This window comes from Epinephelus lanceolatus, chromosome 2 (genome assembly GCF_041903045.1).
Source record: "Epinephelus lanceolatus isolate andai-2023 chromosome 2, ASM4190304v1, whole genome shotgun sequence".
Classification (NCBI taxonomy): domain Eukaryota; kingdom Metazoa; phylum Chordata; class Actinopteri; order Perciformes; family Serranidae; genus Epinephelus; species Epinephelus lanceolatus.
Window position 1 is genome coordinate 14577720 of NC_135735.1, and position 17339 is coordinate 14595058.

Consider the following 17339-nt stretch of genomic DNA (forward strand, 5'->3'; position numbering starts at 1 on the left):
GTTGAAATCATATATTGCATTCAAACAGATGGCGCACTCTAGCGCCTCACTGTTTCAAACACGTATTGCAACAACTGTAGCCGCTGTGTACCAAAAAGCTATGATAACACTGATGAAACCATGTCATCCGATACTACATGGAGTATTCATTCAGGCTCCTACACAGACACACGCGACGCGAGTTGACAAACCCCCTCCTCACCATGCTGGCTGTGTTTACAACGTAGGACTGTTGGGGCGGATGTAAATTGAAACAAACCAATCACGTCTTGTCCTTTGACAACTGACAAGTGGCTCAACCTCACACACCTCATCCCTCTCCTTGCATTACTGCGCCGCTAACAGCTGTTAGTGGCCAGCGGCACTACTGCCGCATAACAAAGTCCCACTCTTTGAGCATAATGCAGGATCATGTATTATGCAGCATCACGGGAGACGGAATCCTCGTCGCCAAGAAAGTGCAAAAGGGAATCAAAAAGGCAGCATGACCGGCGAATTAAAAAAACAAGGGTCAGCATTGGGGTTGCCTTTCCCAGGTGGAGAGAGCTGCTGAAGGAGAAAGGTAATACAATCACAGGCCAGCGCTAACAGCGGCTAACAGCGGCTAATGGCTAACAGCTAACAGCGGCACAGTGATACGAGGAGAGGGATGAGGCTGTTAGCGACTGCCCGCTAACAGCCAACAGTGGCGCTGGCCTGTGATTGCATTACCATTCTCCCTCAGCAGCTCTCTCTACCTGGGAAAGGCTACCCCAATGTGGGCCTTCGTTTTTTTTAATTCGCCGGTCACGCTGCCTTTTCTATTCCCTTTTGCGCTTTCTTGGTGACAAGGATTCCGTCTCCCATGATGCTGCATATGCATGATCCTGCATTATGCTCAAAGAGTGGGACTTTGTTTCAAATTTGCCAGGGTAGTAGCGAAGCGCCTCTTGCTCCTCTCCTTCGGCTCCTCAGTCACACAGTGCTGGCCTGGCTCTCAACGAAAACGGCGAAGGTGGTGCTGTATGTCCCTTGCTGGCGGGTGTATTCTCAAGATGGCGAAACATAATGGAACCCCACAGACGACTTACCCGCACAATGTACAAACAAATCCGAAATTCTCCTTTTACGAGAATAAGTCAGATTATTGGTGGAGGTGATAGTACACCAGTGATGACATATTTATGAATGCAGACATCAATTTTTGCCAATAAACAACTGAAAATGTTACACAATGTCCCTTTAAATGTGAATATTTTCTGGTTTATTTACTTTGACAGTATCTTTGTGTTGTGGGCAATACAAGTCATTTGAGGATGTCATCTTGGGCATCTTTTCACCATTTTCTGACATTTTACAGACCAATTAATCAATTAATCGAGAAAGTAATAGACAAATTAATCAACACTGAAAATAGTCATAAGTTACAGCCCTACTATTAGTTGGACAAAACAAGCTACTATAATGACAGTAGTCAGTATTTGCAGTCCTTTTAGTGTGTCAGTGATTTGTCCTTCATCTTACAAACAGAGGTAGAGAAAGTAGGCCAGCGGATACAGTGGCGTTTTTGGGTTAAGTTACTTTCACTGGAATTTCCTTGGCTAGTGTCCATCACCTCCCAAGGGAAAGCCATTGTGCTCTCACACAAACACAAGCACATGCATAAAGTACATGTGTACACACATCCATGCTCACATGCACAACCCCACACTGTTAAAGCAATTTACAGAACCGTGCCCAATAATGGCTTGATCTTATCACATTAGCAAGAACACGAGGTTTTCCGCCAACATGTGATCTGACCAGAGGAGAAGTAACTGCAGTCAGGACTCAGAGGTTTTCTTGGATGTGGAAAGACTCTGGTGCAATCAGGGCTCTACAGGAACACATCATCGCTGCAGAGCTGTGTGCTGCCAAAGTGACTGTCGATCTGCTGACCAGTGGTCCCACCGCCAGGCGCAGCTGACTGCAGTGAAAATGTAGCCTGGTACATCAACGTGTCCTTTGTTGGTTACAAATGTGATTTAAGTCGGAATGTGGAATCGGTGAGATCCAGCCACACTGCTGCTGATTGCTCTTCGCTCCTCCTGCAGAGTCGTTCAGCTACGGTGCAATAAAGTCCAGTTTTCGGTGTGACGCTATTGAGTTCACTTGGGATGGTGATGAAAGACTGGCCTGAAACGTGGCAACACGTGAGTTACACAGTCAATAAGTCAGCAGCACAACAGGGAAAGTCGGTCAGTCAGCTGAGGGGCTCTCTTGTCTCTTAATGCCTGGCTGACTTTCCCCTATCTGGCTCTGTTCTGGCCCAGTGCAAACCCCAGTAGATAGATAACCAAGTGTGTGTCTGTGTGTGTGTTTGAGTGTGTAATCAACTTGTTAGTCCTGGGAGGATGGAGAAATCTGCTGACGGGCCAATAGGGAAGGCCCCACCCAGATATAAGACCCTGTAACACGTTCACAGAAACACACACAAACATATGCACACAAAGCATTCACACAAATTACGCCTATGTTAAGGCATGTAAGGATTCTGTGAGCCCCATCTGCAAGGGGGTAGATTGGGGAAGGGTGGATTTGGAAAAGGTGGACAGATTTTTGTGTGTGTACAAACACTTTGGAGTTAATCCAGGAAACTCTTTTGACCCACTTCCCGGTGGGCTTCCCTCCTGTTCACACCAAGGCTGTTGTTGTGTATAAACTCACCGGTCATTGAGGAAGCCAACATTTCAATTGCGTTCCCAAAGTAATTGGACCTCTGCACAAACAAAATCGCCTGTTAATGAGAGTCAAAACAAACCATCAACTCCCATATTAAGATGTGTGTTTACTGACGATGATATGCAAACGTGTTTCCAAAAGTAGAGCAGCAAAGCAAAAACAAGAGCAGCATTTTTTTTTAAAAGTTTTGGTCTGTTTTGAGATCATCTCTGGCTAGACTGCGGATGAGGGGCTGGGACATTGGCTGAGGTTCTGTGTGTGTGTGTGTGTGTGTGTGTGTGTGTGTGTGTGAGCGTGTTTGTGTGTTAACACGTGCGATTGTTCCCAGATGTACAGGACATGGGTGGATCCCCCAGCTGTATGCAGTTCACAGAGAGACAGTAAGATGACAGATGAAATGACACCACTTTCACCCTACAGCTGTCCGCCTCTCCCTGTTTACCTCAGCTGACTGTTTAAGTGCTGCACTTGTATTTGCTCTACTTCATACTCAGATCTTTGTGTTTTAGTGTTTGCGCTCCTCTGCTAACAGCTGTAATGAGCAGGTATTATGTCAGATGGGTTATGTGTGGCAGTCCAACAGTAATAACACATAAACCTTAATCTGATGAAAAGAGAAACTTGAGTTCCTTACACAGTCTGCTGTACCTCAGCTTATATGGGCGCCGTGTAAAAACTTTCCATAGTTCCTGTAATTGCTTTTCCTATATACGGTATATTCCTTTGTTGTTGTAGGTAAGGCAGATAATGTAGGATTTAAGTAGATACAGAAGATACCTGGCAACTGGTTGGGTTTATTCTTTCAAAACTGAATGTTGAAGGAAGTGGTGGAAGAAGTATTGTAATCTCGTACTAAAAGCTACAGTTTGTAGCTTTTATGAAAATAACTTAACGTGTCATACTTCATTTGCTGAAACTGTCACCATATTCTGAAAGAAGTCCATGAGACAGATGAAAATAATCAAGTCCCTCCTCCTCTTCCTTGTGCTTTTAATGGCATTTGCTAGAATCTACTGTGGTGCACTGAAAACAACCAGTGAGAGCCAAGGAGTCTCTAAGGCAGCTGTCAGTCATGTCAATCACTGCTCATGAACTGAGATCAAATCAAATGAGCAAATGATCAAATGTTAATCAAGATTCTGTCATTGCCTATTTCTCACCTCAGATGTTTTCAGAAACATATTTTAGTGTACTGTTTAGCTTCAAAATAAGAGAGTTTGTGACCCGGCTGCCATGTTGGAAACAGTTGACCGAGGTACCAACCACAGCCTACTAGCTGAAGCAAACTTTATTATTTTACAGCTAAACAGTACACTAAAATGTTACTGAAAACATTTTAGGTGAGAAATAGGCAATGCAGTAACAGAATCTTGATTCTTATCTGATCAGTGCTGCCTTGTTTGGCAGTTTGACCACAGTTTGACCGCAGACATGATTGACAGCTGCTTTAGAGACTCCTCGGCTCTGATTGTGTGTCTTCGTTCATAAGCAGTAAGGCCATTAGAAACACTACAAGGTGATAAAGTAGGCAGAGGAGCATGATTTTTCTCACAGATAATCTGACTCATTTACTGCTATGTGAATATGGTGAGAATTTCAGCAAATATAACAAAAGTTAGTTTTTATAAAAGCTACTGGCTACAGCTGCATTCAAAAAATGTATGTATAAGTCAGGAAGACTGAGAAGGAAAATTTTCAGTGGCCCTTTTGAGAGTGTTGTACATTTCTGATGTATTGACTTTAAAAGGAAAAGTTTGACGTTGACAAGACAATACCTGTCTGTTTAATAGCCAGAAGACATGTTGCTACCCGGTCCGTACTGGTAACCTGTTTTGTTGAGGTCCTATCCCCTGACCAATGGGCTGTCCAGACCCTAACCATTCTAGGTCAATGTCTGACCCCAACAATCTTTGCACATAAATTGGGTTTCCAGTATGGATCAGGCAACGACAATAACTTAGTTTAGTATATAGACTTGAAACAGGAGGCAACAGTTAGCCTTGCACTGTGTGAAAGTAAGTAAATCTGCCTACCTGCACCACTAAAGGTGACTAATTTATTAGCACATTGTATCTTGATTGTTTAATCAGTACAAGTGTAACAGTTTAAAGTTTTACAGGGGGTTATGTGCAGGACTATATAGGACAGACTGACCTTAAAACAGAGCCCGGCTAGATGTTCTCAGTCTTTATGCCACTGTATACTAACATAACTAGATGCTGGAGGTAGCTTCATTTACAATTCATACATGAGAGTGTCAGGGAGAGTAAGTCTCTCATCATCTAACTTTGATAAGCAGATGAAGAAGTGCGTTTCCCATAATGTTGAATTATTCCTTAAATGTTGGAGCTGGTAGGCTATAGCAGGTTTTATTTATATTTTAGATAGTCCTGTTATAATGCATCATACAAGCTGTATGTAGTTTGTGTTTAGCATGTACATTAATCTTCAAAGTAGCGGGTAACTTTCTGGTAGCTCTCCATAAAAACTTGGTATTTCACCCAGATGGGTGTGGTTTTGCAGGATGTAGCAGTGCACACTTCAGCAATCTCCTTGACAGTCTCAGTAGTAAGGTAAAAGTTATTTGAAAATTTGCAGGGATGTCTAACGTTAGTCACAGTTTCAGCGGTGCTAGTGGTACAAGGAGCAGAAATCTAAGTATCTTTGTAAATTGATAAATGCAAAGACATAAAAAAATAATCTTTGTCTAGAGTCAGAAGTCTCCTGTGGGTTTAATCTTGGGGTTAAGGTAAAGATTAGGTTAATAAACAACTTTTTAGGTCATAATTTTGCTAGCTTATCCGAAACCTGACAAGATGACCCAATTTGAGTCAACAAGAATGTGATTCAGGCACACAACACTCTGTGTGACGCAGGATGTAAGACACTGCCCCCGGCAGTTTTTAGGGAGTCCCCTCAAACTATTGTAGAATAACAAGTGCAATATTTCCCTCGAATGTCATGGTGTAGAGGTTGCTCAAAATGGAAATACTCATGTAAAGTAGAAGTACCTCAAAACTGTACTTAGTTACTTGCCACTGCTGGGTGGACGGAGAAATAGACTAAAAATCAAAAGCATTTGTCTCCAGTAGAGCCTGAGCAGGAGGGAGTGAGAAAGTCGAAGGAGAGATGACCCAGTTCTGTTTCACACAGCGCTGGTGCCAGAGTCAGAGAGACCGTGGAGGCTGTGGTGCACGTGACGGGGTCTGGGCTGGGCCCCGGTCCACACGGGAAACGCACAATGTCTCGTTTGTTTTAAACGACTGTGCTATTGGAACTGGTCTCCCTCTTTCCTCTCGCTGTCTGTTGTCTGCCGTGAAATGTGGAAATGATTTTTGCTTTTGGATCTCGGCCAGATTCTTTTGGGAGGGATGAGCTTTTCCCTCTCTCTTTCTCTCTGTCCCTATCTCTGTTTTGCCATCTTCCAATCCTTCACCTGATAAGATTCTGCGATTTTGTTAAATCCGTGGGGAGTTTATAAGGAGTGGTGTTTGGAGAGAGGATGAAGCGAGGGGATACATGCATGCAAGCAGTGGGATCAAGGGAATGGGGATTAAACCAGTTTGAAGGGGAGGAGAGGTGAAGAATCTCCACAGAGGGACTTTCTTCACACTCTTGAGCTCATATTTATTATAAGCTATTTAGTTTTAATTCTAGGTTGCTATAGCTAGTGTGGAAATCACCTTCTGTGTTCCATAGACACGCCCTGTCAGTCAGCCTCTGCCGGCCTTGGGGATGATGACCTATCCCCTAGATTGTGTATTACTAGACAATGATAAAAAGCAGCACACTACATGGTAAATGTGTCATAATGGCTTAAAAACACAATACAGGTAACAAAAGGAGTGATGATCATATAACACCAGACTGATTTTTCATTGTCTGTGTCTTTGCTCATTCTAGCTTGTGTCTGTTACTCTCCACAGCCGCCCACACAACTTTAAAAGGTTTTCCAGACCCTTTCCCTATCTCTGCTTTTCTCTACCACGCACACACACACACACACACACACACACACACACACATGTGCACGTGCAATGCACCTGAGAGCCAGACAGATTAAAATGCCAAGAACAGACAATGCATTCTTTATGGAGTGTATTACTGTCCGCTCCGCAGCACTTTCATCACGTATAATGTAAGTGAGTTGTAGATGTCATGCAAAATTGCATTCAGTTTGAGCGTTCCTGTTTGCCAGACAGTTGTTCGCTCACAGAATCAAGTTCAGGCTTTAGTGTTTTTTTAACATTGGCTTCAGCTCTCATGTATCACAGTTTTGGTTGAAATGTTTCACAAATGAAGTGTTACATTTCTAAAACCTACCAGACTTCAACTAGTGGAAGTGTTTTTCAGATTTCTCTCTCTTTTTACGTGTTAAACTGGCTACCAAACGTTGCTGTTTTGCACTGCGTTTGTATGTGAAATAAAGAGCCAAACTAATGTTTCCTCAATAACTAACTCCTGCTTTGCCTCTGCAGATTACCGTACTGGGCCGTGCTTCGCCTCGGTGCATAACCAGATGTGTCAAGGCCAGCTCACAGGCATTGTGTGCACAAAGACTTTGTGCTGCGCCACAGTGGGACGGGCGTGGGGTCACCCCTGTGAGATGTGCCCAGCCCAGCCTCACCCCTGCCGAAGAGGGTTCATACCAAACCACCGCACTGGGGCGTGCCAAGGTAAAGTCTGTTCCTCAGCGTCTCTGTCTCCTTTTCTTTTTTTTTTCTGTTTTTGCCTGTTTCTTTTCTCTCTGTCACCCTCCCTCCTCTCTCCTTCTATGAGTAAAGTGCTGCTTCTATCTTCACTGCCCGTTTTTTTTTTTTTAAATATCTGATTTATTTTGGGAATTTTCAACACAAAAAGCAAAGCCAACATACGACAAGAAACAAGAAATAACAGGATTCAGCTAGGAGGGGCAGGATAACAGGGGGTCGCTCTGTCAATGCAGACAGTATTCAGCTGGAGGGACCTAACATGTTCAAAGAAGGGTCACCAAATTTTAGAAAATTTTAGAGCCTTGCAGGGAGCGGGCACGAATAGATGACGTGCAGACACGTTTCAAATCTCACCCCAGTCTATACCCCTGTATTGCGATCCTTGGACCAAGTGGTGCATAGATTATCAGAGGCTGGAGGTTGGTACGTGAGGAGAGTGTTGTACTGCTTTGAATTGGCACTCTTAAGGTGAGGATTAATATTAAAAATGGTGTCAACCAAGGTAAAAGGAGGAATAGCAGGGAAACCAGGGAAGTGACTACAAATAAAGTCTCAGATTTGTAAGTACCTGAAGAAGTGGGTCCTTGGTAAATTCTCTCTGCCCATTTTTAACTCCTTCTCCTTCCTCGTCTGCCTTCACCCCTCTGTCGTCCCCTCATCTCTACCCATCATCCCCTCTCCAGAGGATTAGTTCTAATTGGGTTAAATTGGGGTGGCTGGCAGTGCCTCCCACATGTGTATGGAATGCCCGCAGACACATGCTGTGGCGGGACTGTCAGAGTCAGTAACACGGGTCAGTGACGGTGCCACGTGGGAGAGCTCATTTCTGGTAAGACGGCCCTCTGCCTGTCTGCTCCAGACCCAACAACATCAGAACCTCTGCAGGGGAGGCGGACCTGAGCCAGGACCCAGAGGAACACGGAGTGCTCTGAGACTACATCAGGTCACAGCCTCCTGGAGGTTTTCAGCCCGAGACCTACATTTTAATCTGTCAAATTCATTAAATGAATTTAATTTGATTGGCAATGTTAATTCACAAAGTCACAGAAGTTTTTTTCCCCAAAAGTTGTTGGGTAGATAGATTGATGGAAAAACCAAGTCCCCAGATCAACTCTCGAATGACGGCCTGGTGTTCCTCCATTGCAAACAAATCTTCTTATACATTTGTCATCATGATCACGAATATATCCTTGTGCTTAACTGTATCCTGTCCTTTCTGTGTTTCTATCTCTTCCTTGGTTCACTTGGCTTCAATTTCTGTTCTTCCAGCAGGAGACATTCCTCTCCTCTTTCTTTTTTCCCTTGTCACTCTGTTGATCGCAGGAAAGTCAGAGCCAGACTGTTAAAACAGACCCACTTTCAATCCATGCACATTCAGGCGTGTGCAGATTTCTGTGTTAAAGTCAGTGTGTGTGTGTGTGTGTGTGTGTGTGTGTGTGTGTGTGTTACCCTCTTGCCCTTGAGTTTATTTTACCATCTCTGTGTCATTTTTCCTGTTATGTACATTAAAGGAATCTGTCTGTCCTTGTATATGTGTTCGTGTGTGTGTATTTGGGTGTATATTAATTGTATTCTTTGTATGTACAGATGTGGATGAGTGCCAGGCCATCCCTGGCATCTGCCAAGGAGGAAACTGTATCAACACCGTGGGATCCTTTGAATGTAAATGCCCCGCTGGGCACAAGTTCAACGAGGTCTCACAGAAATGTGAAGGTAAGAATCAAGCTAGCACATTAAAACTGTGAAATGTCTGGCTTTCAGTGTGAACTTGAATGACAGAGTAGGCTAAAAGAAATTATTTTAAAAGTGCCTAATTATCAATGTGAAAGTAGAGTTAAAAGCCACATCCATCTAGTTGTGGTTAACTTCCCCTCAGTTGCAGTATTCTGATTATTACTTTGTGGAGAAAGACCACACATAAGCCACTTTGCCCTTCCCTTGAAATTCATTTAATTAAACCAAAGCAGCACTCAGCTTCTCTCAGTGATCCTTTATAACACTTAATTTTGAGGCTTAAAAGAGACTTTTTCCACCTCTTTACATGTGTTAAAGAGACTATGTAACTTTTGAAAGAAGACAAAAGACTCTTATAAATGAAAAAATGAAAATTTGTGAGCAGTACGATGCACCATTTCTTTGCTGCTATGACTTCACTTGGTCTGGTATGGTGGCTAAAGTTAGCAAATGTCCATCCATTCATGCATTTTCATCCCCTTATCCGGGGCCAGGTGGTGAAGGCAGCAAGCCAAGCAAGGTATTCTAGATGTCCTCCTCACCAGCGATGTTTTTCAGCTCCTCCTGGGGACCCTGAGGTGTTCCCAAGCCAGATAAAATATATAATCCCTCCAGCATGTTCTGGGTCTACCCTGGGGCCTCCTACCACTTAGCTGAACACCTCTAATGGGAGGTGCCCAGTAGGCATCCTGATCAGATGCCAAAACCACCTCAGCTAGCCCCTTTCAGCATGAAGGAGCAGCGGCTCTACTCCGAACTCCCCCAGGATGTCACAATTCTTCACCTTATCTCTAGGGCTGAGCCCAGCCAACCCATGGAGAAAATTCATTATAGATGCTTGTATCTGTGATCTCCTACTTTTGGTCACCACCCAGAGCTCATGACCATAGGTGAAGGGTGGATTGTAGACTGACTGGTTAATTAAGAACAGTCTGGCACAACACCCACATCACTGCTGTTGCCGCACTAAACCGCCTGTCCATCTCACTCTCCACTTTACCCGCACTTGTGAACAAGACCTCAAGATACCTAAAGTCCTTCACTTGGGGCGATAACTAACTTCCAACCCAGAGGGGCCAATCCAGCTTTTTTCTGTCAGAGCATGGCCTCAGACTAGGATGTACTGACTCTCATCCCAACCACTTCACACTCAGCTGCAAACCTCAGTGCATGCTGGAGGTCATGGTCTGACAGAGCTAACAGAACCATGTCATCTGCAAAGAGCAGAGATGCAATTCTGAGATCCTCAAATGTTAGTTAAAAAAAGTAAATATTGCTGTACAATGCCCTTGCTGACTGACAACATCTCCACTTGTGCTGCTGTTGCAGTTAGTGTAGCATTTTAGCTAAATGCTAACTGGAAGCCACAGTTGCTGCTGTTCAGCAATAGTTAAAGTACCATTGTGTAAGATTAAGTGGCACGAAGCAGTGAGGTTGCAGATTGCAACCAACTGAATATCCCTCCCCTAACCCTTCCCTACCAAGCATGTCAGAGAACCTACGGTGGCCTTCAGGTAGCATAAAAACATAGAAGGCCCTCCCTAGAGCCAGCGTTTGGTTTGTCTGTTCTGGGCTACTGTAGAAACATGGCAGTGCAACATTGCATGCAGATATAAACAGCTCATTCTAAGCTGATGAAAACACAACAATTCTTATTTTTATGGTGATTATACTATAATGAAAACATATTTACAAATATATTTCATTTATGCCATCCGATCCCCCTAAATCCTGCATACTGCTCCTTTAAATGGTCTTTTAAAACAGCTTCTTAGCCAAGTCTGTCAATGCAAAACACGGTTCAAGAGACCGTCAGTAAAGATTATGTCCATGTGCTGTTTTGGAAAAGACATTTTTCTCTCAGCTGTGGATCCTAATTATGAATTTTTGACTAGCTTACACGATTGTGAGATCACAGACATTTCGTACTTTATAATTGTGGCCACTGAGAGACTCACAATATAGTTTAATGTTTCTGGCTTTAAAAAATCTTAAATAAAATCCTTCGCTCTGCATCAATTCTGTTCTTCCACATATAAAGACCCACAGTCAGCCTGTGAAAAATATTGGCTCATTAAGACATGAATATGACAAATGCCAGACCAAGTTTAACTCCAGTGAAACAGACTGAGCAGGCTTTTGCGGCACTCATTTGCAGAGTAAAATATGTGCTATTTTATGCCCAGAAATAATTGCCGGAAAACTTCTGGACTGTGTAACAGACGTTTCAAACGGGTATAAGTTACAGTGCATTTCTCAACATACTTTGTGCTAACAGAAGAGCGGCTACAGAGGCCCCTGGATTTAATATCCTGTGACAATGCTTTATTTCCATTATCATTGCCAACATGTGCTTTAGGCAATCGTGAAGACATTCACATTTCAAGCTGGTTTCCAGTTTAAATGCTTTCATCAACAGTCATGATTACTGTGCAGTTTTTAGCAAACAGGAAGCAATCTAAAATGTTTTGAGACATACTTGATAGGTTTTTTTTTTCTCCTCTCTCCTCTCCTCTCCTCTCCATAGATCTGGACGAGTGTGCAAACATTCCAGGTCTCTGTGGTGTAGGTGAATGCTCTAATACTGCTGGCAGCTACATCTGCAAGTGTCCCCAGGGATTTTACACCTCTTTGGATGGATCCAGGTGTATAGGTGAGCCCTCTGTCACATAGGTTGCCACATCTCTTCAAAGCATATTCGACTGCATTGTTTTTGCTTTAGTTCATTGTTATTGGGATAGAAGAAATATGAGACAAAGCAGTTGAGCAAAGAAAAAAAAGGTTCCGCCTCTCTCTTTCCTTTTTCCACCCCATTTTGGTTCTCCCTTTATGCCTGGCACTGAGCGCAGAAAGAACTGAAATCTGTCCAACCTTCCAGCTGGTAGAATTTAGGTCAGTAGTCACTTGCTTGTTTCTAGTTCCACAACAATGAGCTATATTCTCTTTAAACTGAGGAGCAAACGTGATGAGAGAAGTAAAGTAATCTCCTCTCGTACTCAGGTGACTGTTTTTTCACATCACAGTTGGAAGAAGTGTTTGTGCGTCACTCTATGTGAACAGTGAAGTGTGTGCTCACTGGGAGGTTGATAACAGTCACAGACACACATACACAATCACCAGAAAAGCCTGTAAAGCTCGCAAGTTCAGCTCAGTTTGACCCAAAACAGACCAGGGAGGAATTTGGGTCAGAACAGTCCATTAGATGTACACGCACATAGTCCCACGTGCATGTATACACACATGCATTCACACACACAAACATATGCAAACACACGCTCACATTACCCCCCTCAGGAGAGGATGTTTGTGAGGAAGGAATGTCTGAGTCTTTTACTCCAGAAAACTGTTGTGCCACACTTTTTAGTCTGTTTCCCATGCAGCAACTCTACAGCATTAACGTCTGTTCCGACCCATGAAGGGCCCAAATGTTTTTCCTTCAACCAACTCTACGCTTGCCTGACATCTTGTCGAACTTAACCAAGCAATCATTACTAAAGCCTGTCAGTTTCTCCATGTGAATATGCTGGATGGGGTGGGTGTGAAACAAGACATGATATATTTATGTTAATGGGGAACCTGAGTGTTAGTCATGCTGGTGCACAGTGCCAAAAACCGCAGGATGCAGGAAAGGTTCTCATAAATAGGAAGTGATGACTATTGGAAGTGGCTCCCATCGTCCAAATGATGGAAAATCTGAAACAGCGACGACTTCGCTTTGATTGTTCTCTTGCCAATTTGCTCAACATGCAGACAACACATGCCATATTCCATACAACACGGCTAGTTTAACTTCATGCTATGTTGTTTCCCACAGATGCTCGCGGTGGGTACTGCTACGCTAGCCTGCTCAACGGGCGCTGCGCCAACCAAAACTCGCAGCTGTTGACCAAAATACAGTGCTGCTGTGATAGTGGACGCTGCTGGTCTGATGGATCCACCCCTGAAATGTGCCCCATTCGTGGAACAGGTGGGGTCACTCACCTCGTATGGCTTTAAATTTCATCTCTGTGGCTCTGTGTCTTATTACAGAGCTAACCTCCTGTTGTTTTTCACATGTGCTCATTTTAGAGGAGTACCAGAAACTGTGCATCCAGGTACCTGATGGGAATGGTGGAATGCTGGTACCTGGTCGCGTCCCAGGGAGTCCCGACTTACCCGGCATCTACCCACTTCCATATCCTGGTCAGACTCCTGGGCAAGTTCCTGGTCAAATTCCCATCCAGGTTCCTGGCCATGTCCCTGGTCAGATTCCAGGCCAGATCCCAGGGCAAATTCCAGGGCAAGTCCCAGGACAATATCCATATCCAGGACTACCCATACAGCCTCCTCCACCAGGTATGCTCTTGCTTTCTGCTTGTGTTTGGTTCACGTTTATGGCATGTCTTCAAGGTGTGCCATAATAGTTTATAACTCATACTTTCTGGTCTGACTCAGTGGATGTGCAATGCTCAACCTCCCACTAGTCTTGTGTTGCCATATTCAAAATCCCAGTTTTGAGCAATCACAACCCACACACTCTAACTGCATGTTAATAATGGAAAACTTTGACTAAGACTCTAATTGTGCACTGACGCAAGGGCTCCTTGTGTCATCTAAGTATTGCTATGAAGATATCCAAAGTATATGTGCAGAAAATGTCCTATCTGAAAGAAAACATTGTTGCATGTTTGCAGACCAGGCCATGTCAAGAGTTTAATTAGGCAAAGTCTTCCACAGTAACATTTCCTGCGGAACTATTTTGCAAGGGGGCTTGGCAGAGTTTAGGCTTCTGTTAAGAAACTTAAACAACTCAGAGCATTTTTGCCTTAATGAGAATGATAGTGGGTCCTGCCAGACCTTAGTGCACTGCAAATGTAGCGTGCAGATGGGTCTGGCAATGCAAGACTACATGCTTATGAAATGCTGTTTCACTTTTACAGGCAGATATCATACAGTATGCACATTTTCTGTTGAGGAATATACCAAATTAAGATGCTGAAATTTTGCATTATAGCATTTCATGATCCATAGATAATATGTTTATGTGAATGTTTCCATCAGGTCCCCCTATTATCCAAACCCAGAACATCACCAACATGTGCCAGGCCTACCGCAACCTCTGCCTGAATGGCAGATGTATCCCCATGCCTGGCATTGGATATCGCTGTGAGTGCAACATGGGCTTCAGGTTGGATGGACGAGGAGAGTGCATTGGTAAGCTTCTCGACCATTAAACTAGATGCACATAAAAATGAAACAGGTTTATAAAATGTATGTTTGTTCTCCAGATGATGATGAATGTGAGAGAAACCCATGTGCACACGGAGAATGTGTGAACACCCCTGGGTCTTACATCTGTCAGTGTCCTCCTGGATTTCAGACGACTGCAACCAGGACAGAGTGCCGAGGTTACACACTCGTACACACACACACACACACACACACACACATACGTGCACACACACTTAAAGAGGTTGAATGTGTTAACTGTGGTTATCTGTTTCCTTCTGCCAGATCTGGATGAGTGTGTGGCCAACGGTCGTATCTGCAACAACGGCCGCTGTGTGAACACCGAGGGCAGCTTCCACTGCGTCTGCAATGCTGGATTTGAGATTACAGCAGATGGCAAAAACTGTCAAGGTCTGTCAAGTTCTGACATCTACATTTATGGAGTAGAGACATTTTTAAAGGGTAGTTTTCTGTAATAACCACAGTATATGTAATGTTTATGTTTAATGGACCGTGGATCTGTTGGAGGTGGTGATTTAGTACCAATGCCTATTGGAGGCATGTGCCTTCATAGATGGGGTTTTAAATTATTGTGCTGGTGGTTTTTTAGTGTGTTTCAGCCCATTAACTACAAAATATGTACACTTAATATTACTACCAACCTTTTCCAAAGGACTCCCTATTATTAATATTTACTTCTTACCTTGCAGGCATCCATTTGCTTCCATTCGTTTTAGTTTGCTATAAAGTCTTGCAGACTTGCTTTAGATAGGTAGTCCATCACAGGAAATCTTTTGTTGCCATTAAGGGGCCAGTATACTCCATCAGAACTGCTGCGGATAGTCAACCCCCATATAAATACCTTCAAGGACAGACCGTCTGAAAATGTGCACCGTTATCCCCATTTTTAAAGGATATCACATCTCCTCTGTTTCTATGATGACCTGCTTTTCACCCGCCTTCCAGTGTAGCTGTTTGGAACAACTATAAACACCAGTCAAATTATATTATTGACACATGAGAATTTCTAGGCATGAAGTGTATTGAAAATTCTGCCTGTTCTGTTAAAGAATGCTCCAAGATCCAAAATCAAGAAGTTGGCTGCTCAAGAGCAACATTTTTTTGTCCAAAATTTCCTGATTCCTATGTTTGCTTAGTGTTTGTCCTCTGTACTTGATTTTCTGACAGCATACATATCTCGCCAGTATAATGGTTTGGCGGTGAACTATCAATTCTCCCATATCTCAGCATCCTTGAAGTCTCTGCTTGCTCCTGCATTGTTTAACAGCAATAATATAGCTTAACTTTGATTAAAGCAAGCAAGATCTATGATAATCTGTTTGTCAAGATAGAATGAAGCAAACTAAAATGTAGTTTATCTCTGGTCAGTGATAATGTACAGTGTATGAAATGTATTGGACTAAACCATGTTTGTGCCTTTAACCACTGTATCCTTCCTACATTTCCATTTGTTTCTGTTGACCCACAGACCAGGATGAGTGTCTGATCAGGAACATGTGCCTCAATGGGCTGTGTATAAATGAAGATGGCAGCTTCAAATGCATCTGTAAACCTGGATTCCTGCTTGACACCAGTGGACGCATGTGTGTTGGTATGTTTGTCAGAAAGCCTACAGATCATTACAGTCTCTTCTCTACGTTTTAATATAACTGGCTACATCACCTGAAGACCTGAGTAAATTGTTCTTTTGATCTGCATTTTCAGCTAGCCTGGAAGGTGGCTACCTCTCTGGCATGTTAGTGGTTCTATTATGTGTGTCGAAGCAAACAAGCCAAAAATCCCCATAAAAGCCTTGGAAAAATCCCTAAGCGCCCTGGCAGGCCAGCTGGACATGAGGATAGTTGGGACCCGCCTGTTTTGAGATTCTTGGAGACAGCCCTCCCTAAACCTGTACAATGCAAAGAGAAAAGAGATTTGGCTTTCTCCATAAATCGATAAAACATGCCACAGTAATCACTGGTTTCATTAGGACAGTGGTTCTCAACCTTTCTCATGTCAAAGACCCCTAAAATAATACACAATAGGTCACGGTCCCCGTTTGATAAGATTTCGGTTATTAGATATGAGAAAGACCTGAAGCTACAGTTGAAGAAACAACTGTAGAGAAGGTGAACCCAATGATAGAATAGTTACTCATATGACTCTAACTCACATTGGGCTCACTTCTATAGTGAATTAATTGTGAAAATAAACATTCCTCATTTTTCTGGGGATCCCCTGGAACTTCCTTAAGGACCCCTGTTTTAGAACCACTGGATTAGGAGACACAAACTTGTGAGTCACATCGCAATTGATCCACCATTTTGTCGCACTGTAAGGTTCTGTGTGGAATCTTAGACGCAACATCAGAGTTTAAAGGAGCTATATGCAACGTATCCTCATACAACGGTTCATATGATACCCTAGGAAAATGCACATGGAATAGTTTGTGTGATATCTAAGGAATCATCGTCCAACTAATGACATTACATATAACATTATGGCCCATTCACCACCCCAACATGCCTCATTACACAGACTGCTTCCTTCTTCATTCCCGACAGTACACTGGTCACGTGGTCGCATCCATGTCGATTATGTGGCTTTTACACAAATTACCCACTCATGATTACATCAGAAATGTACAAATCGTGTTTTATTACTTTTCATGGATATACGTACAGTGTCTGAGAACAGCCTGCTGTATGTGACATTCAGAACATTAATACAGCACCAAACAACTATATGCTATGAAAAAATATAGCGGAGTAATGGCGTCCCGAGCAGATAATGAAGTCACCCTCCATCTGTTTGTGTTGTAATCCAAGCTTCTCTGTTCTTTGTTGTGAGTCCCTTTGGCTAATCACTGCAGCTTAGAGCTCTGATTAAACCCAAAAAATCAGGCCAACCCTGTATGAACCCGCACAGTTTCTGTCAAAGCCCGACCCAAGCCAGAACCACAGCAGCAGTGTTTGGCCCGAGCCT

The 17339-nt window shown here is 43.3% G+C and overlaps 1 protein-coding gene across 1 annotated transcript in view; it reads left to right on the plus strand.

The window, feature by feature from the left end:
* The window catches only part of fbn1 (fibrillin 1), an 84696-nt gene that overhangs the window by 11899 nt on the left and 55458 nt on the right, over nucleotides 1–17339 (plus strand). Inside the window, exons 7-15 of the mRNA XM_033638592.2 lie at nucleotides 7179–7376; nucleotides 9000–9125; nucleotides 11674–11799; nucleotides 12961–13113; nucleotides 13215–13481; nucleotides 14187–14339; nucleotides 14414–14533; nucleotides 14640–14765; nucleotides 15844–15966. Of these exons, the coding sequence (XP_033494483.2) occupies nucleotides 7179–7376; nucleotides 9000–9125; nucleotides 11674–11799; nucleotides 12961–13113; nucleotides 13215–13481; nucleotides 14187–14339; nucleotides 14414–14533; nucleotides 14640–14765; nucleotides 15844–15966 (1392 nt within the window). The remainder of the gene's footprint in view (nucleotides 1–7178; nucleotides 7377–8999; nucleotides 9126–11673; nucleotides 11800–12960; nucleotides 13114–13214; nucleotides 13482–14186; nucleotides 14340–14413; nucleotides 14534–14639; nucleotides 14766–15843; nucleotides 15967–17339) is intronic.